This window comes from Anabrus simplex, chromosome 12, assembly GCF_040414725.1.
Source record: "Anabrus simplex isolate iqAnaSimp1 chromosome 12, ASM4041472v1, whole genome shotgun sequence".
Lineage (NCBI taxonomy): Eukaryota > Metazoa > Arthropoda > Insecta > Orthoptera > Tettigoniidae > Anabrus > Anabrus simplex.
Genome location: NC_090276.1, coordinates 42,918,247 through 42,941,717, shown reverse-complemented (window position 1 = coordinate 42,941,717; position 23,471 = coordinate 42,918,247). Strand labels below are relative to the sequence as shown.

Below are 23,471 nucleotides of genomic sequence, written 5' to 3'. Positions count from 1 at the left end.
CATTTTGTTTGGTGTGAAAATAGGAAACTATTGAAAACCATTTGCAGGGCTGCCGACAGTGAAGTTCGAACCCACTATCTCCCGAATGCAAGCTGTTAGCTACGTGACCGACACCTCGCATCCACTTGCTCGGTATATTACTGGAACACAGATTCGGTGAATTCATTGGCAATATCTAAGGACCTAATGTACGAGTATTTTCCTGTTATTGGAACACGATTCCTATGAATCAGATTATACCAGTCTGGTTGACCCTGGAGAAAGTGCGATTCATAGTATCAGCTGACACATTGGTTTCTCCGCCTTCTCGAGCAGTATAATGGATTCAGATTGTAGGTGCCTAAAGGAATGTAATGATTTATTCCTTCCCTTGTGGCTTACTAAATTATACTGAATACGGTTACGTTGAGGTAGAAAGGAAACTACTTTCGTCTTGACCTACATCAACCTTTCGCTTAACATTGCATTAGAATGACCTCATACGAAGCTTTAAGCGGGAAAGTACATAGCCAGAACCAGATTGACCTTTCCGACCTTTCCCCAAATTGTTGGGATCGGCACTCGATCCTGTCGTAAAACTAGGCCAACTCATTATTATTATTATTATTATTATTATTATTATTATTATTATTATTATTATTATTATTATGCGTGAATGATCCCTTTCGGAACACACGAAGCTTTATTTATGAGTTCGTTCGCGGAGGATCCAGGATGCTTTCATCTGTTGACTAAAGATCCTCTTCCTTTCTTCCGTCCACTTGGTACCTGCTCGTTTTGGTACTTCATTCTCTGGAGTAACTTCCCACTTGTCAATTTTCTTTATGTATATATTTCGATTCGAAATTTCTTCAGGTTGAATTTGTGCGTTCTTCATGTCCGCTTTTGTTTGTTGTATCCAAGGAAAATTCTTCAGTTTATCAACTCTTTCAAGAACTTGGTGGGTTAGTCTTGTTTCTGGAAGCCTCTTAACATGTCCACAAAATTTTAGCCTTCTTTTCCTGAGGTCTGCCGCAATATTAGATGATTTTTCTGTGGATTTCCGGGTGTCTGTGTGTCCGTGTGTTTTGGTCCTAAAATTTCCCTCATGATTTTTCGCTCTTCTTTCAGGATATTTTCCAGCCTGCCCTTTCTATGAAGCATTAGAGTTTCCCCTGCATATAAAGCCTCAGGGTTGATTACAGTATTGTAATGTTTAATCTTAACGTGGAGAGACATACATTTTTTGTTGTAGATTTCTCTTGTTCTCCCATATGCTCTTCTGAGTTTTTGGACACGCTTGTTTTGAGCTATTTTCTCTTGTCCGGTTGGTTCGAGGATTTCGCCCAGGTATTTGAAGTGAGGAACTCTGTTGATTTGTCCGTATTTTGTATTGAGACTATGGATGCCTAGTTTTGCACAGAACAATTCAGTTTTCTGAAAGGAGATATGAAGTCCGACCTTTCTGGCACATTCTTGGAGAATTTCAACTTGCTTTATTGCTGTGACTTCATCGCTGGACAAAAGGGTCAGGTCTTCCGCGAAGGCTAAGCATGGAATTTCAAGTTTGTTTTCTTCTTCTTCTTCTTGCGTTCCGGCCTTCTAAGGACCACGTTACAATTTCAATTCTTCCTCCTTAGTTCTTTCCTTTTCTTCCAGCATTCTTTCATTATTTCACTGTGCTTCCTTTTCCTGTCTTCAGTCCACTTTGTGCCTGTTTTCTTTTCCTTCCTTCTTTGGAATCCTTCAATTTGTAAGACTTTCTTCCTAAAAATCTTTCTTTCTAATAATAATTCTTCTTCTCGTATGTTGTTCCTTTCCAGGTCTTTCTTGACTTCTTGAATCTAGGTGGTAGTTGATTTCTTTTCCCAAAGGAACTTGAAGATTCGTTTAGTCTATTGTCATCCATTCTGTAAATGTGTCCAAGAAATAGCAATCTCCTTTTTCTTATTGTTTCTGATATGTTTTCTGTGTTCTGGTAAATTTCATTGTTGTTTCTTAATTTCCAAAACTCTGCAAATCTTAGAGGACCTAATATTTTCCTTATAATTCTTCTTTCTAATATTTCTAATTTATCGAGCTTGTAGTTCAGTGCTAGACATTCGCTGGCATAAAGGCATTCTGGTTTCACTACTGCGTTATAGTGCTTTATTTTAAGTTTTCTTGATAAGCACTTTTTGTTATAAGTATTCTTAGTTATACCGTAAGCTATTTCCATCTTTTGTATCCTCTCCTCTATAGCAGATTTTTCTAAACCATTTTCTGGAATTATCTCACCCAAATATTTGAATTTCTTTACCTTTTCTATTTGACCAATATCCGTTACTAAAAACTTTGGGTCACTTTTTATATTCGTCAAACATTTTGTTTTCTCGGCAGAGATTCTCAAGCCTGTCATATTGGCTGTCTTTTCAAGGAGAATGACTTGCATTGCTGCATCTGTAAGGCTTTCTGAAAGTATGGCAAAGTCATCTGCAAATGCTAGGCAATTTATTGCAACACCTTTGTTCTTCTTCCCCAGCATGAGTGGCAATATTTTGGATTCTTTCAGTTTTTCATTCCAAATTCTTACAATTTTCTCCATGACAAAATTGAAAAGGAGTGGAGATGACCATCGCCCTGCCTGACACCTGTATTTATTTTGAAAGGTCGCGATATTTCACCCATAAATTTTACTTTCGAGATAGTGTCTGTAAGTGTTTCACGAATTACGTTTGCCAATTTAGTTTTAATTCCAAATTCCTGGATTACTTTATCTAGGGTTTCCCTATCAACAGAGTCAAAAGCTTTTTTAAAGTCAATAAATGTTACAACTATGTCTTTGGAGTTTATTAATCTGTGTCGAATTATAGATATCAGGTTGAAAATATGTTCAGCGCAAGATCTTCCCTCTCTAAATCCACGTTGATATTCACCCAATTGACTGTCCAGTGTCGATTTTACTCTGTTTAGTAGTATTGTTGAAAATATCTTGTAAGCAACTGTAGTTGTTGACATCTTGCTTGCTACCCTTCTTGTGTAATGGGTGTATTAGAGCCACTTTCCACTTGTTTTATTATTATTATTATTATTATTATTATTATTATTATTATTATTATTATCATCATCATCTGTTTACCCTCCAGGGTCGGCTTTTCCCTCGGACACAGCGAGGGATCCCACCTCTACCGCCTCAAGGGCAGTGTCCTGGAGCTTCAGACTCTCGGTCGGGGATACAACTGGGGAGAATGACCAGTACCTCGCCCAGGCGGCCTCACCTGCTATGCTGAACAGGGGCCTTATAGAGGGATGGGAAGATTGGAAGGGATAGGCAAGGAAGAGGGAAGGAAGCGGCCGTGGCCTTATGTTAGGTACCATCCCGGCATTCGCCTGGAGGAGAAGTGGGAAACCACGGAAAACCACTTCCAGGATGGCTGAGGTGGGAATCGAACCCACCTCTACTCAGTTGACCTCCCGAGGCTGAGTGGACCCCGTTCCAGCCCTCATACCACTTTTCAAATTTCGTGGCAGAGCCGGGAATCGAACCCGGGCCTCCGGGGGTGGCAGCTAATCACACTAATCACTACACCACAGAGGCGGACATTATTATTATTATTATTATTATTATTATTATTATTATTATTATTATTATTATTCATTCATTCATTCATTCATTCATTCGTTCATTCATTCATTCATTCATTCATTCATTCAACTTCGCTAATCGGCCAACTAGGACCACGATAAGCCTCACTTTACATTCTGGCATTTGTTAATTTTTCGCTCGATCCACATCGTCGTGTTATTATTATTATTATTATTATTATTATTATTATTATTATTATTATTATTATTATTATTATTATTATTATTATTATGTCCATTCATAGAGCGCGTTGGAATTTGTCCATTGGCTTGATGACTTGTCCACTGTGTTGCCTCTTCCGTACTTCTGACCACTTTGTACCAATCTTGCTGCTAGTTTTCACCACAAATCTATGTTTATTTACTGAGGTCCTGAAGACTTTACGATATTTCATGATGCCTTCTCTGATGTTCAATTCATTCATGTCCCCTCTTGTTTCCTCCTGTTTTTGGAATTTATTACATTTTTTGAGTCTATTATTATCCATCCTAAAATGTCTCCAAAAATGTCTAACATCTCCGTATAGTATTGATGTCATTAACTGTGACTATTGAGGTCTGCAGTTCGTCTTTTGATCCAAATTTCATTTTCTTCAATGAGTCCGAACATTTTTGTAAGAATTTTACCTTCTTGCTTTTGAGTATCCGCAACTTTATAATGTTTCCGTTTAGAATTACGTGTTATTACTCGTGGACGCTCCGTGGCTCAGATGGCAGCGCGTCGGCCTCTCACCGTTGGATACCGTGGTTCAAATCTCGGTCACTCCATGTGAGATTTGTGCTGGACAAAGCGGAGGGGGACAGGTTTTTCTCCGGGTACTCCGGTTTTCCCTGTCATCTTTCATTCCAGCAACACTCTCCATTCTCATTTCATAGCATCTATCAGTCATTACTAAATCACTTTGGGAGTGGTGACCCTCATTACATCCCTGACCCGGTCAATGGCTGGAAAACAGGTTGTAGGTTTTCATTTTTCATTTTCACTCGTTTATTATAGTGACCCCATGTTAGTCTAAATGATCTCGCAAGTTTTGAGGTCCTTTTTGTATCAGCCAAACTGTCTAATCCTGAAGGAACAATTATTTCTCCAAACCAAACCCCATGGCACTACCGCCCTTGAAGGGCCTTGGCCTACCAAGCGACCGCTGCTCAGCCCGAAGGACTGCAGATTACGAGGTGTCGTATGGTCAGCACGACGAATCCTCTCGGTCGTTATTCTTGGCTTTCTAGACCGGGAATTGTTTCTCCAAGGTATTTAAAAACGAGATACCTGTGTGAAGTTGTCCATGTTATTGCTATTGTTGTTACTATTTTCTTCTTTTCTTAATCTGTTCACCCTCCAGGATTGGTTATTCCCTTGGATTCAGCGATGGATCCCACCTCTACCACCTCAAGGGCAGTGTCCTGGAGCGTGAGACTTTGGGTCGGAAGATACAGCTGGGGAGGATGACCAATACCTCGCCCAGGCGGTCTCACCTGCTATGCTGGGGGGGATGGGAAGATTGGAAGGGATAGACAAGGAAGAGGGAGGGAAGTGGCCGTGGCCGTAAGTTAGGTGCCATCCCGGTATTTTGCTGGATGAGAAGTGGGAAACCACGGAAAACCACTTCGAGGATGGCTGAGGTGGTTATCGTACCCGCATCTACTCAGTCGATCTCCCCAGCCTCAGTGGATCCCGTTCCAGCCCTTGTACCACTTATCAAATTTCGTGGTAGAGCCGGGAATCGAACCTGGTCCTCCGGAGGTAGCAGCTAATCACACTAACCACTACACCACAGAGGCGGGCATTATTATTATTATTATTATTATTATTATTATTATTATTATTATTATTTACAATTTGCTTTACGTCGCACCAACTCAGATAGGTCTTCTGGCGACGATGGGACAGGAAAGGGCTAGGACTGGGAAGGAAGTGGCCTGGTGTGAAAATCGGAAACCACGGAAAACCATCTTCAGAGCTGCCGACAGTGGGGTTCGAACCTACTATCTCCCGAATACTGGATACTGGCCGCACTTAAGCGACTGCAGCTATCGAGCTCGGTGGAAAGGAAGCGACCGTGGCCTTCATTAAGGTACAGCCCCCAGCATTTGCCTCGTATGAAAATGGGAAACTAGGGAAAACCATCTTCAGGGCTGCCGACAATGAAATTCGAACCCACAATCTCCCGAATAGCAAGCTAATAGCTACGTGACCGAAACAACGCATCCACTCGCTCGGTGAATTACAGGAACATAAATTCGGCGAATTCATCGGCAAAATCTAAGGATCTAACGTACGAGTATTTTTTGTTTATTGGTACACAATTTCTATGAATCAAATAACCAGTCTTGCTGACCCTGGACAGGGTGCGATTCAAAGTATCAGCTGTCACATTGGTTTTTCCGCATCCTCGAGCAGTATAAATGGATACAGATTGTAGGTGCTTAAAGGAATGTGAGGATTTACTCCTTCCCTTGTGGCTTACTAAATTATACTGAATATGGAGGCTTTGAGGTAGAAAGAAAACTGCCCGCTGTGGGTGGTGGTGGTTTAATAACACTCATGGTATCCCCTGCCTGTCGTAAAAAAGGCGACTAAAAGTGGGCCCTGGGGCTCTGAACTTTGGAGCGTGGGTTGGCGACCACGGGGCCCTTAGCTGAGTCCTGGCATTGCTTCCACTTACTTGTGCCAGGCTCCTCACTTTCATCTTGTAACCAGCACCTTCTCTCACCTCTCTCTGTTCCACGGAAAACTCGGTAACAATAATAATAACATCTTCTCAATTGGAAGGATGCGTTTTGGGAAATGTAAGGCTGTGGGAAGGTTGGTACTTCAGTGAGGTACCGAGCGAGTTGGCCGTAGACTTAGGGTCGCACAGCTGTAAGCTTTCATTCCGGAGACACTCGGTTCCAACCCCACTGTCGGCGGCTCTGAAAATGGTTTTCCGTGCTTTCCTCATTTTCACACCAGGCAAATGCTGGGGCTGTACCTTGATTAAGGCCACGGCCGCTTCCTTCCCCACTCCTTGCCCTTTCCTGTCCTACCATTAGCATAAGACCTATCTGTGTCGGATCAACGTAAATCAAATTGCAAACAAGGAAAAAAGTTCAGTGAGGGATGGTAATCATCCTTAAGATGTTATATTTTCCATAAGAGTCGCCCGAAAATGTTCCTACAGAGGCGTATTCATTTTTTGTATTTACCTGGGCTCCGGAAGTGCCTTGATCGGGCCTATTCCGACTCTTGAACATATTGCCCAACATCGGCTCCTTACCCAATACTCGGTAAACATACAGTACAATACGTCTGTTTTCGTTACTAGACACAATAACAGTTACACCACGTTGTTTATTAGTTTGAAGGTTGCATTTTAAAAATTGTTGTGCTTGCAGTACATTGTATTAGCACTTGTGTCTCAGCAAAACTACGATGTAGTCGGTTAGCTGTGGTATATTGCCGTAGAAGTGTGGGCTTGTGGAGCTACAAATCAGCGAATTAAAAAACGACAACAACAACAATAACAACAACTGGCGTCTGATCAGTGTTGCCGAATATTTACAGTTGAAATTCACATTGCTAACATTTCCCTCATCGACCTGATTTTTCCCACAGCTCTGTAATGTATAATCCTAAATATTAAATTAAGCTTCGTCATGCTGTAATACAGTTTAAAAAATGAAAAAATTGTGATAGGCAGTGAAGGGAGAAGTATGAAATACAAGTAATTGGTCTGAATTACAGTTAACTGAGAATAATTTTACTTAATAACTGATTAATTACTTTTTCATTAAGTAATCGGTAAGATAATAATTACTTCACAAAATCTGAGTCTTTAGGAAATCACTGACATTTTGACATAAATCTGTCTGATGCCTGGGGTCATCCACAAATTTGTGTAACGTGACAAGACAAAATGTTTGACGGAAGTGTAACCATAGCAACCGTTTAGGCAGTGATGTAAGGTATGGATGGAAGGTCAGACAATGTTACCTAGCAGGCTGTGATGTAAGGTATGGATGGAAGGTCAGACAATGTTACCTAGCAGGCTGATGTAAGGTATGGATGGATGATCAGACAATGTTACCTAGCAGGCTGATGTAAGGTATGGATGGAAGGTCAGACAATGTTACCTAGCAACAGTACAGGCTGTGATGTAAGGTATGGATGGAAGGTCAGACAATGTTACCTAGCAGGCTGTCATGTAGGGTATGGATGGATGATCAGACAATGTTACCTAGCAGGCTGATGTAAGGTATGGATGGAAGGTCAGACAATGTTACCTAGCAACAGTACAGGCTGTGATGTAAGGTATGGATGGAAGGTCAGACAATGTTACCTAGCAGGCTGTTATGTAAGGTATGGATGGAAGGTCAGACAATGTTACCTAGCAGGCTGATGTAAGGTATGGATGGAAGGTCAGACAATGTTACCTAGCAACAGTACAGGCTGTGATGTAAGGTATGGGTGGATGGATGATCAGACAATGTTACCTAGCAGGCTGATGTAAGGTATGGATGGAAGGTCAGACAATGTTACCTAGCAGGCTGATGTAAGGTATGGATGGATGATCAGACAATGTTACCTAGCAGGTTGATGTAAGGTATGGATGGAAGGTCAGACAATGTTACCTAGCAACAGTACAGGCTGTGATGTAAGGTATGGATGGAAGGTCAGACAATGTTACCTAGCAGGCTGTGATGTAAGGTATGGATGGATGATCAGACAATGTTACCTAACAACAGTGCAGGCTGTGATGTAAGGTATGGATGGAAGGTCAGACAATGTTACCTAGCAGGCTATGGTGAAAGGTATGGATGGATGATCAGACAATGTTACCTAACAACAGTGCAGGCTGTGATGTAAGGTATGGATGGAAGGTCAGACAATGTTACCTAGCAACAGTACAGGCTGTGATGTAAGGTATGGATGGAAGGTCAGACAATGTTACCTAGCAGGCTGTCATGTAGGGTATGGATGGATGATCAGACAATGTTACCTAGCAGGCTGTGATGTAAGGTATGGATGGAAGGTCAGACAATGTTACCTAGCAGGCTGTGATGTAAGGTATGGATGGATGATCAGACAATGTTACCTAACAACAGTGCAGGCTGTGATGTAAGGTATGGATGGAAGGTCAGACAATGTTACCTAGCAGGCTATGGTGAAAGGTATGGATGGATGATCAGACAATGTTACCTAACAACAGTGCAGGCTGTGATGTAAGGTATGGATGGAAGGTCAGACAATGTTACCTAACAACAGTGCAGGCTGTGATGTAAGGTATGGATGGAAGGTCAGACAATGTTACCTAACAACAGTGCAGGCTGTGATGTAAGGTATGGATGGATGATCAGACAATGTTACCTAACAACAGTGCAGGCTGTGATGTAAGGTATGGATGGATGGTCAGACAATGTTACCTAGTAACCGTGCAAGCTGTGATGTAAGGTATGGACGGAAGGTCAGACAGTGTTAGCTAGCAACCGTGCAGGCTGTGATGTAAGGTATGGATGGATGGTCAGACAATGTTACCTAGTAACCGTGCAAGCTGTGATGTAAGGTATGGATGGATGGTCAGACAGTGTTAGCTAGCAACCGTGCAGGCTGTGATGTAAGGTATGGATGGATGACCAGACAATATTAGCTGGCGACCGTACGGGCTTTGATGTAAGGTATGGATGGATGGTCAGACAATGTTAGCTAGCAGCCGTGCAGGCTGTGTTGTTAGGTATAGATGGATGACCAGACAATATTAGCTGGCGACCGTACGGGCTTTGATGTAAGGTATGGATGGATGGTCAGACAATGTTAGCTAGCAGCCGTGCAAGCTGTGTTGTAAGATATGGATGGATGGTCAGACTGTTACCTAGCAATCGTGCAGGCTGTGTCGTAAGGTATGGATGGATGGTCAGACAATGTTACCCAGCAACCGTGCAGACTGTGATGTAAGGTATGGATGGAAGGTCAGCCAATGTTACATAGCAACCGTGCAGGCAGTGATGTAAGGTATGGATGGATAGTCAGACAAAGTTGCCTAGCAACCGGGCTGGTGGTCATCTGAAATTAGCAACCGTTGATGGATGGCCATGACAGAGATATATATTTACGATCATTCTATTACCGAGCTCGACAGCTACAGTCGCTTAAGTGCGGCCAGTATCTAGTATTCTTCCCTGTGTGCGGGGGCGGTAGAATAACACACACGGTATCCCCTGCCTTTTGTAAGAGGCGACTAAAAGGGGACACATGGGCTCTGAACTTCGGAGCGTGAGCTGGCGACCACAGGGCCCTTAGCTGAGTCCTGGCATTGCTTCCACTTAGTTGTACCAGGCTTCTCACTTTCATCTATCCTATCTGACTCTCCTTGGTCAACACTTGTTCTTTTCCGACCCCGACGCTATTAGGTTTGCGAGGGCTAGGGAGACTTTCATTTTCACGCCCTTCGTGGCCCTTGTCTTTCTTTGGCCGATACCTTCATTTTTCGAAGTGTCGGGCCCCTTCCATTTTTTCTCTTTGATTAGTTTTATATAGAGGATGGTTGCCTAGTTTTACTTCCTCTTACAACAATAATAACCACCGCCACCTATCCAGTGTTCGGGAGATAGTGGGTTCGAACCTCACTGTTAGTAGCCCTGAAGATGTTTTCCCGTGGTTTCCCATTTTCACACTGGGTAAATGCTGGGGCTGTACATCAATTAAGGCCACGGCTGCTTCCTTCGCTTCGTCCTATCCTATCGTTGCCATAAGACCTATCTGTGTCGGTGCGACGTAAAAGAACTTGTAACAAGAAATCATTCTTAATGTCCAAACCTACTCATTAAAAGGCATTTCTCCGGTTAGATTATCTATTGCATGCCCCTTGGTAACACTGCTTGCCTTCAAATGGGCCAATATAAATCACAAATTCATCAATGCGTGATCATGCAGCACTGCAATCTGGAAACTTACAGTACATGTCCCAATTATGAACACGGTGACGTATGGAATTTATGGTGTATTATGGACTATATCAGCATTAAAAATTCCATTCTTGAATCACTTACAGCTTGCCAGAATTTCTATACATTCAAAAAATAAGAAAATTATGAAAAAATTGAATCTCTTGATTTTAGTCTATTTAGACGAATTATTTATCAGGTGTTATTTCTATTTGATTGTGTTTATATACATGGCTAACATTATTTTAGGTTCAAATCGTATTTATAGTAGCCTACTGTATGAACAAATTTTAATTTGCATATCAATATTATAATTGTACGAAATTTTAAATTAAATATTCCTAATACGAGCATCAGCTCATGGAATATTCGAAATAATAATAATAATAATAATAATAATAATAATAATAATAATAATAATAATAATAATAACTTACTGTGCACAAAAGAATACGCTGTTAATGTTGCGCTGTTAGCCTACAAAGGGAAGTATATATTACTAGCTGATGACCCGAAGCACTTCAGTATTCGCGGTGAAATCCTTGATAATACCCAAAGTTACATTATTATTATTATTATGTGAAATCTCTGTATTATATAAAGCAGATTGTCTGTCTGTATGTCTGTCTGTACCTTATACAAATCCACACTGTTCCACCAATTTGAACCAAATTTTGTATACTTAACTTTTAGGAGCCTGCGGGTAACCCCATCTACAAGGAATTTTAACATCCCTCTCCATTCCATAGATTTAGGCACTTTGGCACATTAACATAGGCTAATATAGGCAAAATTTTCAATTTGACGTGCAAGGACAAGATAAAGCTCATTTTAAGCCTCACGACGCGTAGAACAAAACTCTGTTAGGCCCGACGGCCCCCGAAAACCATGTATTAAGGGCCTAAAACCAACCGTTTTGGAGATATTGACATCACACCACCCCGCTCTAGGAACTGGATGTAGAAATTACCAGCCGTAGCCATAGCAACGTTAGCTCAAGGATTCTGCAGTAGAATACAGACCAGGTGTTCGAAGTAGGCACGTGCGTAAAAAAAAAGAACTATATGTGGGTAAGTCACCCCTAGGGGTTGTGGTCCGGAGGGGGTGACATATATAAATATAATCGAAAATAGTGTCGAAACCATAGGTTTCGGAGTCGCTGAGATGAACAGTGGCGCTCCGCATGTCGTTTAAGTACAAGATCATGCCCAGTCGGAATGGAGGTTGAGAAGGGATGAAAGAAAAAGTCCAAAATGACCGAGATTGTGGATGTATGCGTTATATTCCAGCATAGCTCTCAACTAAAATTGGTGCACAGATGACTTACTATAGACTACTATGTGGAAAGTAAGTCATCTATGCACCAATTTTAGTGGAAAGTCCGCCTCCGTAGCGTAACGGTTCGTGTTATTAGCTGCGTCCTCGGGGGTCCCGGGTTCGATTCCCGGTACTGCCAGGAATTTAAAATTGGCAGGAGGGCCGGTACGTGGTTGAAATGGTACATGCAGCTCACCTCCAATGGGGGTGTGCCTGAAAAGAGCTGCACCACCTCGGGATGAGGACACGAGTTTACTTACTTACTATGTGGAAAAATAATTACGTGGGGTAAGACACCTCTAGTCCCCCTGTGGGTGGGGCGGTAGAATAACACCCACGGTATCGCCTGGCTGTCGTAAGAGGCGACTAAAAGGGGCTTCAGGGACTCTGAACTTTGGAGCGTGGGGTGGCGACCCCGGGGCCCTCAGCTGAGTCCCGGCATTGCTTCCACTTACTTGTGCCAGGTTCCTCACTTTCATCTATCCTATCCGACCTCTCTTGGTCAACTGTTGTTCTTTTCCGACCCCGACGCTATTAGGTTTGCGAGGGCTAGGGAGTCTTTCAATTTCACGCCCTTCGTGGCCCTTGTCTTCCTTTGGCCGATATCTTCATTTTTCGAAGTGTCGGATCCCTTCCTTTTTTTTCCTCTGATTAGTGTTATATTGAGGATGGTTGCCCAGTTGTACTTCCTCTTAAAACAATAATCACCACCAATCAATCACCATAAGACACCTCAGCACCCCTGGCGGAGGGGATAATACTAAAAGTAATAGAAAACGACGATTATTACTGTCGAATCCATAGTATTCGGGGTCGCGTAGATCAGGGCCTCTCAGGGTGCATGCACTGTGCACGGTGCAAGAGACAACTTAGCTTGGTTGAACAGAGTGCAGACCCCCCACTCCTCGATTTGGAGTAATAGCGCTTCCTCTCTCTTTCATCACGCCTGTCTCGCTCGCTCCGCCTGTCTCCCTCTGCCCCACTTGCGCCGTAGCGCTCCAAATCCAGGCTGACTTGAGCCGAGTATAGCCGAGTAGAGCCGAGCTTAGCCGAGTAGCCCAGAGACGAAGCGTTGATCCGAGCCATGCCGAGCGGCAGCGATGCACAGTGCACGGAGCTCTTGCGCCTCTATCTGCACGCGTGAGATTTTGGGCGTTTGAGGGGCCCTGGCGTAGATGAATACTGACACTCCGGATGCCTTTAAGCTCTCAACCAAACTCGGTACGGATCTGAGCTACTATCTCGAAAAAATACTGTAGGGGTAAGACATCCCTGCGGGAGGGGGTGACATGCAAAATAATGGAAAACAGCCGATATTAGTGTCGAATACAAAGTTTCAGGGGTCACTGAATTGAAATGTCGTATGGCTCTTAGTGCCTGGTTATCCCAGGACGGGTCTTTCTATTTGACAGCCTTAGGCAACCCTGCGCGTCGTGATGAGGATGAAATGATGATGAAGACAACACATACACCCAGCCCCCGTGCCATTGGAATGAACCGAAGGCCAGTACGCTGACCGTTCAGCCAACGAGTCGGACCGGGGTCACTGAAATGAATAGTGACATTCCGGTTGTCGTTTTAGTCCAAGTTCAGCACCCATCGGCAAAGAGATTTAGAAGGGGTGAAAAAAAAAGGTCCGAATTCACCGAGATAAATAGTGATTACACAGTTGTAGTTGTCGCTCGGCTGATTGGTGGCAGTCCCAGTGTACATCATACATATAATGCGACGCGTAAATACTTTACGTTATAACTTATTTTTATTAGCCTATTGTTTGAAAGGATCAACTACTTCTCAGACAATCTGGACTGCCACAAGGAAATACTTTAAGGCAAAACAAAATATTTTCAAGCTAAAATGTAAAATTATACACATAACGTCCGACTCGTTGGCTCAACGGTCAGCGTACTGGCCTTCGGTTCAGAGGGTCCCGGGTTGGATTCCCGGCTGGGTCGGGGATTTTAACCTTAATTGGTTAATTCCAATGGCACGGGGGCTGGGTGTATGTGTTGTCTTCATCATCATTTCATCCTCATCACGACGCGCAGGTCGCCTACGGGAGTCAAGTAGAAAGACCTGCACCTAGCGAGCTGAACCCGTCCAGGGATATCCCGGCACTAAAAGCCATACGACATTTCATTTCATACACATAACTATATTTCTAAATTTACAAATTTAGTTGGCCGTGCGGTTAAGGGCCCGCAGCTGTGAGCTTGCATCCGGGAGATAGCGAGTTCGAACCCCACTGTCGGCAGCCCTGAAGATGGTTTTCCGTGGTTTCCCATGTTCACACTAGGTAAATGCTGGGGCTGTACCTTAATTAAGGCCAACTCCTAGCCCTTTCCTATCTCATCGTCGCCATTGACGGTGCGACGTAAAGCCACTAGCAAAAAAATTACAAATTTACAAAAGAGTTCATAAACAATCAATCCACGTCACAATTAACCTTTAACCGCCAACGTTCGATTTATCGGACGTTCCGGTAAAAAATAATTTCCAAGATATTTATTCGTTTTAATAATGTTTAATACATGTTTTGGACTAGTATTGGATCCAATAAGACTATATACAACAAATTTAGTTGAGGAACTTGCTGCCGAGTGGCGTTGTGGCCAAGTGGCAATTCAGCTCCCGCGGGCGGGTAACGAACCCCTTACTATTTTACCGAAAAAAAAAAGGAACGCAACTTTTCCGTATTCAGAAAGATTAGTACTAGTCAAGGTGGTAAATGGAAAAAAAAAGACCACATACATTTGTAAACAGTGTAAGAAGGGTGTACACCTTTTCGGCCTCCCTAAGCACATTTGCTAGAACACGTCATAAACATGTGTAAATATTAGTAAATAGTTTCCTTTTTCAAATTTTTAAGGAAAAAAAGTGAATTTTTGATCGTTATGTCTGTCTGAAATAGACATTAGTAATAATGTTTTACTTAAAATGAACCAGGTACTGCAGCATTTGCATATAATGTAAGATTAGAAAATTTCATGTTAATGTAATAATAATAATAATAAATCCCGTGTGGGGATTTACCGGTTACCTCCATCGGGCGCGTCCCATTGGAATTGGGGAAGCTCGCTGGCTCTGCCGCCAGCAGAGTTAGAGGGTAGTAGGGAAATAAAATACCACCGTGAAAAAAACTGGTCCCTTGCCAGGGTTACGGCGAAGACTGGTAAATGACCAGAAGCCAGAAAACATCTTGAGGCAACCTCTAGGGCTAACAACCCTAGTTGTAAAAGGATGGGTACCCGTCCAAAGCAAAGTCAAGTCAAAAAGCATGATGGCACAACATTTCAAGAAACATACCCCAGGGGGTAAATCTTCGGATAAATCCCTCGTCGTGAACGCCACGGCGCACGAGTCTCATTCGGATTCTGGGGGAGACTCGACATCATGCAAGAGACGAGTCGGAGCGTCTCAGTGTACCGCGAAGAGTCAAAAACCCAGGCCAAAATCTAAAACCTTTCTAGCAACTTTTAACATAAATTCACTTACACAAACTGGCAAGCTGAAAACCCTCACCAAAGCTCTTCACAAAAATCAGATATCCATAATGGCCCTACAGGAAACAAGGTACCCAGATGAAGAGATTTTTGAATCCGAAGGCTACCGATTTTTCAAGAGCAAAGCGCAAAGAGGAATCCTCAATGGAGCTGTGATGCTTGGAACCGCGTTTGCTGTTAGAACCAAGATCCTTAAATAGGTTGCAAATTTCGAACCTGTGAATGACAGATTGTCTATACTCACAATTAAATGCGCGAACAAAACCTACGCCCTAGTTAACGCACATGCTCCTACAAACGATAAGAACAAGTCTGATCCAGACGAAGTTGATAATTTCTGGGACCTACTGGATGAAAAATTAAACAAAATCCCCAAACACCATGTCAAGCTTCTTTTGGGTGACTTCAATGCCCAACTAGGTCGTGAAGAGAAGTACAAGAAAGTTATAGGAAATTACCCTGCTCACAAAAGAACCAATCCCAACGGCAAAAGACCGGTGTCCATTTGCGAAAATCACAACCTGCAGGTCATGTCGACCCACTTTCGCCATCTACCCAGAAAGCAAATGACTTGGCGTTCTCCCGTCCAAGCTCTCGGAGAGTTCCAAATTGATCATGTTGCAGTCTCCAGGAGAAACAGCCCTGAGATTATGAATGTCAAGGTAAAGAAAGGCATCAATGTGGTCTCAGATCATTATATGTCCCTTATCAAATTCAAACCAATTCCCGCAAACACAAGGAAGACAACCAAACAGATCACACGCTTCGACAATGATAAACTTCGGCAAAGGGTCGAGGAGTTCCAGGAGAAGGCTAGACCAAATGACTGTGACTTTAACAACGCTAAAAGTCTCCTTGTTGAGGCCGCCAAAGACGTTGCAGAAATCAAGAGAAGCAAAAAGCATGCCTGGTGGAATGGTACCTGCGAATCAGTCCTCCAAGAAAGACTCAATGCGTGGAAACAGTACTACTCTACGAAATCAGAAAATGATTGGGAAACGTACAAAACCCAACGTGCCCAAGCAGCTAGGGTGTTCAGAACTGAGGACCGTAAATACGAAAAATCTCTCATTGAAAAGATAGAACAAAACTTTAGGAAGAATGAAAGGAGAGAGTACTACAGAGCCTTCAAACGCAAACTCACTGGCTATAAACCACCATCTCTATGCTTTGAGCGAACGGACGGCTCACTGGCGACGTCAGATGAAGAAAATTGCAGCATTCTGGCAGATTACTTCAAGAATTTACTTAATTGCTCTAAACCGCAAAGCGCCATTGAGACTAAGGAACCCTTACTCAGGTACCCAGATTCCAGACCACCCGACAGAGATGAAATCAAGCGCCACATTGCCCGTCTCAAAAATAACAAAGCGCCGGGGGAAGACTCAGTAGTAGCAGAACTATGGAAATATGCCCCAGAGGAATCACTTGATATCTTGCAAAAGCAAATAGAAGAAATTTGGAACAAGGAGACCCTACCCGAAGATTGGAAAATAGCTTTGATCCATCCATTACACAAAAAAGGCAGCATGAAGAACATCAACAACTACAGAGGAATATCTTTGCTACCCGTGACTTACAAAATTCTATCACTTGCCATCCTGGAGCGTTTGGAAGCACAAGTCGAACATCAAATAGGTGAATACCAAGGAGGGTTCAGAAAAGGTCGCTCAACAGCTGAACAGATACAAAATCTCAAAACGATCATCAGATATTGTACACTAAGTTCCAAGCAGTATGTGTCTGTCTTTGTGGACTTTAAGAAAGCGTACGACTCCATTGACCGGGAAGTCCTGCTAAACATCTTCAATGAATGTGGAGTTGATTTGAAACTGGTGGCATTAATTAGTGCCACCCTGACCGATACAAAATCCAAGGTGAAGTTCCACGGATGTCTCTCGCATTCCTTTGACATCAAAACAGGAGTCCGACAAGGTGATGGGCTATCCCCGATACTCTTCAACTGTGTTCTTGAAAAGATTATCAGAACCTGGCGGGTGAGATTACAGGAAACCAACTACAGTCCATTGAGAATAGGAACCAAATCCAAGGGGATCGCAACAGACTGCTTAGCATTTGCCGATGATATTGCTGTTCTCTCAAACGACATAGAAACCGCTAGAGCTCAAGTTGAAATTTTAAAGGAAATTGCCGAACAAACTGGTTTGCAGATATCGTTTGAGAAAACAGAAGTAATGACTAACATCAAAGAGGCTCCACCAAAACTCCATACAAAATACGGGGACATCACCCGAGTAGACAAATTCAAATACCTGGGTGAGATCATCATGAAAAATGGACTGGACAAAGAAGCACTTCAGGAGCGAGTACGCAAACTGGAAATAGCCTACCAAACATCCCGCACTATCTACAACAAACAATGCCTTTCCCAAAACACCAAGATACGTCACTATGAAACAGTTCTGAAGCCAGTAGTTCTATATGCAGCCGAAACCCTGTCTCTAAATGCCAACGAAGGACTTCTTGAAGAACTGGAGAAAAGAGAACGCAAAATTGTGAGAGGAATCTTGGGATCAAAGTACAGAAATGGAATCCATCAAAAGAGATCCAACAAGGAAGTCTACAGCAAAATAGAGAAAATTACCGACACAATAAGAAAAAGACGAGCACGATCTTACGGTCTTCTGAAGAGAATGGACGGAAGAAAGTTAACTAAAGAAATATTTAACTTTTTTGATTCGAACCCCAAAACCACAATTCCCTGGTTTAGAAATATCAAAGACGACCTGCGAATGCTACATATCTCAGCTGAAGACGTCCTTAACAGAGATCTCTTCCGCAAGAAAATATTGACGAAGGGCTAAACCGAGACGAGCAACCGAAGAGAAGACACGGTGCCCCTTGGACAGAGGAGCGTAAGCAGGCCCACTCACAAAGAATGAGGGAAATTTGGGCTCTAAAGAAGGCCAAGTTCAGTGTCAAATGCAACAAGACTTAACGTGGTCCTTGATGGCCCCAGCGAATTATATATATAATAAAAAATATTGTAACTGCAATATTGTGCATAAGGCTCTATTTTTATATGTAGTGTAGGAAACACTACTTCTCTAAAATAATGCAGCTTTTGATAGTAAAAATATTTTTCTTAACGTTTTTTTTATCATGAAATTCCTTTTTTTCAAAGAAAGGAAATATTTTTTTGAATTATCACTTCATAAAATAAAAATTTATAAAATAAAGGTGCATTAGTTTACATCAATAAAATGCCCGAAGCATTACCTTCAAATAAAAAAATTGCCCATCCAATTTACATAAATTGAACAGAAGTTATTACGAATAATGTAAAAAGTGCTCATTAGGCCTTGGCGGTATAGGACATGGACACCGCGTATGAGGCTGGTGGTCAAAAGGTTAAGAAAACTTAAAAACAAACCACTTGAAACAAATAATACAAATCCTAAAATTAAAGATGTGAAGGGGAAAATTACTAAAATTGTAGATGTACGTGTGTACAATATCTTCCAGAATAGCTCTCAACCAAACTTCGTACAAATACGAATTACTATCTCGAAAAGATACTGGAGGAGTAAAACATCTTCTGGCAAACCTAAGAGAGGGGATGACGTACAAGAATAATCGAAAACGACCAATCCATAGTTTCCGTGGTCGCGGAGTTGTATTGGGGCACTCTGAATGCCTTTTTAAGTACCAGTTCAGCTACGTAGGCATGGCGAAGTGGGGTGATTTAGAAAATCTCCAAACTTACCGAGATTAGTTTGATTAACGAAAAAGAAAATAATCTCTACGACTTGAAATTAAACACACAACAAGTTCTAAACTACAAAACAGTTTTTAATCAGTCAACGCCACAATAACGAAATCCTCAACAATTCTCTTCACACATAATTAACAGGTAATGAAATACTTAAAGGAAAGACAATAAAATGCCCGGGCAGCGCCGGGTAATATAGCTAGTGTCAAATATTTTCGTTATAAACGATTTACTACCGCTGATATTTATAATTCGTAATGCTGTTAACCTCTCTAAAGAACCAGAGAAACAAGGAAATGCCATTTGGTCCTTGTTTCAATGACGGTGAAATCCTGACATTCACCTCCCCGCGCTAGAGAGGGGGCAACGACTGCATATAAAAATAATATGTTATATGCAGGCGGCTAACGAATGAAGGGACCGATTATCTCCCGGTTTAAGGAGATCCCCTATACCAAGTGCCAACAGTCTCTTTGAGAGTAGATGAGCGGGCACTCTATTGTCCTGGGGACAAGAAATTGTTCCCAAAGGCGGAGGAACCAGTTTGGTCAACGGCATTAGGATGCAGAAGGCAACGAGAAACCACTGCATTAAAGATCCTGAGAGATATTCCAATAAATCCACATGGCATCGCTGCAACGTCAAGATCGGAGCTGGCCGTGTGGATCGTCTACCTCCGTTTGGATACGACGGCTTAGGAAGAAGAAATGCTGTTAAACATGCTACTTGTACATTCATTTAAATACTAGCAGTTTCCCGCTGGCTCCGCCCGCAATGTACAAAGTATTGTGTTGTTCGTTACTATCCTCACGGATGTATTTGCAAAGTTTCGAGTTAATAAAATAAAGCACATGATCTGCTGTGGTAATAGAATGTAATATTATGTCAAGAAAACACTTGAAAATACATCAGACAAAGAAATTGAATTAAACGTTCCTTGGAACAACACCATGACTTTTCTAAGAATCTATCAATTTATGTAGTTATTACCTCTAAAGAAAGTTCTTGATCCACTGAGTGTGTTTAGACCAAAACGAACTGCGTGCCTCAATTATAACGAAAGTTATGATTGCTTCAATGAGGAAAAAATGTTGAAAAATGAGACGTCAAATTGAATGTGCACTCATATTTTTCCTCAGAATCAACCAAGTTGAATAGTTAAGAGCTGAAGTGAAAGAGCTTGATCCACTGAGTGTTCTTAGGCCAAAACGAACTCCGAACCTCAATAAGAACCAAATATATGATTGCTTCAAAGTGACAAAAAATTGAAAAAATCAAATAATTTGAGGAAGGCGGAAGTTAAGTGATTTATAGTACCTGATGACAACTCTGTGCATAAATACCTTTCAGTTTTAAAAATTGAAGGAAATCGACCGGATATAATGGCCGGACTGACTGACTTTAGTTTGCATAATTTCATTTTTATTTTTCATAAGTAACTTATATAAATGAATTCAACATTTACCGGATACTTATAACAACCAATATTGCTCAGCGATTGGGCTCATTCTCGTGGATGATTTGAAGAGTTTGAACAACACAACAACAGCAAAAACAGGGTTCATTAATTGGTGCTATATGGAACGGGCTCTCATTTTAAGAGGACACTTCATTTTTCTAAACATATATATAGAAATGGTATAACATTCCATATATCTAGGGCACATCGATATTAAAATTCCCACGTTTTTCAGGCATGCTTAAATTTTACCCATGATTCCATAGACACGTCCATTTTTCCTTCGTCCGTGGGAAATTTCGCTCAGTACGGAAACACTGCATCTGATTTTAGTATCTGGGCCTAATCGTAAAATGGGGGTAGAAGGCAACAATAAATAACCTCAACTATAAATTGTATTTGAGTTGTTTTGCTAAAATTGATTTTAATATGAAACTACCAGCTGTGACCCTTCGTCGATGGGTTGGTTCTGTAATTGCAGCAGTAATGCTACCTAGCGAAAATGAGTGGCAATAGAAGAGACAAAGGACAGTGTACATCTCACTCACAACAATAGTCGGTCAGAGTAACGTTATTGTTGATAAGGCCCTTGGGACATCGCAAGTTTTGTCCTCTTTTGCCTCGGCGATATTTGGGCATTCGAGGTGTGTGCTTTCAAACAGCGCACGTGGTTATTCGTGTATTTTTTAAAAAAAATGAAAATGATGAGTTAAAAAGTCATGGAGTGTTATTGTTGACGTAAAACCTTGCTAATAATGAACACTGAAAATCCGCGGTTTTCTGGCGACAAGTGATTAAATCCGTGGACACATTTCCTACTGAGACTGTGCCCGGAAATCAGAGACGTCTGTTAAGCTTACATGGTCGACCTCTCGAAGACAGGTATGGTAGCTAGTTCCGACAATAGTGCTACATGTAGCAATTATTGCCATCACTGGCCATGGCATCCTATTCCTCAAGAGTGTCTGTACTACACACACACAGAGAAGTTGTCTTACCTTATGCGGTGCAGAAGAGCTGCTCTCTGGTCGTCGTGTGCCAAGCGGTGCCGAGACACTGGTGAGCTCTCCTGAAGACAGCTTGGCCTTCTCAACACTTTCTGCACACTTCCACTATGCTCCCCACCACTCACTCCATCCATACGAGTTATGTCACGGATACGACCTGCTAATTGTAGGATGAATTCGGTCATTAAACGAGGGACGAATTGACATTTACGAGTGATATACCTTCTTATATAAGAATCTGACAAATATTTATAGGTAGGAAAAGGTTGTGACTGAGTAATTATGTTTAGATTTATAACTTCTTCGCAAGTGACAGTACCTCATGGAGATCACTGTAAACACCTAGGTAATATAAAGAATGACGTGCATTGAGGTAATCATATTAACGAGGTTGTTAAGAAAGGTTAAAATCTCTTCACAGGGCTATGAGGGTATTTAGCGGTTGTAGTAAGGAAAGACACGCGCCTTATTCTGAATCTATATAAAGCTCAAACAGCGGAAGTTAATATTAATGTTACTACAAGAGAAGCAAAAATTAGAAGAGGAGTACGGCAAGGCTGCCTACTGTCACTATATCTCTTTAACCTGTTTGTAGAAAATGCCGTTAGAGATGTGAAAGAGCACACTAAAGGGGTGAATTTTAATGCTATTCAGGTGTACAGTATCCGCTTTGCAGATGATATTGCTCTCTTAGGATATGAGTGAGATGCTTGGGCTAAACAGTAGTTAATAATGTGTGTTACGATCGGCAGAATGGCGCCAATGATATATTTGTAGAAAGACAGAGGTATGCCATCGTGTCCAGCAGCATTTGATCTGAGAGAATACATAACTCGTTTTACGTCATTTATACCAACCTCTTTAAACACAAATGTATCTTGAATTGGCATAAAATGATTATTATTATTATTATTATTATTATTATTATTATTATTATTATTATTATTATTATTATTATTATTATTATTATTATTATTATTATTTGCTCTTACAGTGGATTCGGCCGACGTGAAGTGTAAATTTAAGTCATCAAGGGATACATTCGGCACCTGCTTTAATAACTTTCGACCTATACCCATCGTTCGTAATTGTTTCCATATTTCTGTCGAGTTCTTGCATTTCGATACTTGACATATGTGTTTATATTTACTGTTTCTGATTAACTGTTTAACCCTGTTGCGGAGAACGCGGTAATTTTCAAAGTCATTAGCATTACCCGTTCGTTTAAACCTTCTGTACCATGAGTTACGCTTTGCCATTTCTGATTTAATCTCACTAGTCAACCACGGTGAAGGTGGTCGAGTCACCCGGACCTCTTTCTTGGGAGCAAATCTGTCATACAGTTCTAACACCAGATCAGATAGTTTATTTATTTTTACGTCAATATCATCCATGTGTAAAATATCGTTCCACGGCAGATAATATGCTTCGTGTCGTATTCTTTCCTTGTCCAGATTTTTTATATCCCTGCGTGTTATATATTTAGTTTCATATTTTGGCATCTTTAAAGAGTAGCAGACATATATTAGATCATGAGTAGAAATACCTGGCACTGCAAGCTGCAAGTTCCAGTGCATGGGACTTACAACCAGGACTACTTGATACGTGAACTGGAACATTTCCAAAGGAAAGCAGCACTATTTCTTCTGGGTGATTTCCGACAAAGGAGTTATGTTACGAAAACGTGACAAACTTCGGGCTCAGAAGACTGGGGAGTATTAGGAAGAGATGCTCGACTGAGCGGTAGTGGTATGTTCCGAACTGTCAGTGCAGAGATGGCGTGGAATGTTGTTGTTTGTGTTATTAGTCCACACAGACTGGTTTGATGCAATTTCCATGACACCCTATCCTGTGCTAACATTTTCATTTCAACATAACTACTTCTGCTCTAATCTGTTTGTCACATTCATACCTTGGTCTACCCCTAC

General features: G+C 41.7%; 1 protein-coding gene across 1 annotated transcript in view; it reads right to left on the bottom strand.

Annotated features, from left to right (window-relative positions):
• Cralbp (Cellular retinaldehyde binding protein) overlaps nucleotides 1-21,736 on the bottom strand; it is a 110,961-nt gene extending 89,225 nt beyond the window's left edge. The window contains exon 1 of the mRNA XM_067156081.2: nucleotides 21,535-21,736. Coding sequence (XP_067012182.2) covers nucleotides 21,535-21,728 — 194 coding nt within the window. The 5' untranslated portion in view covers nucleotides 21,729-21,736. The remainder of the gene's footprint in view (nucleotides 1-21,534) is intronic.
• Nucleotides 21,737-23,471: the final 1,735 nt, after the last annotated feature.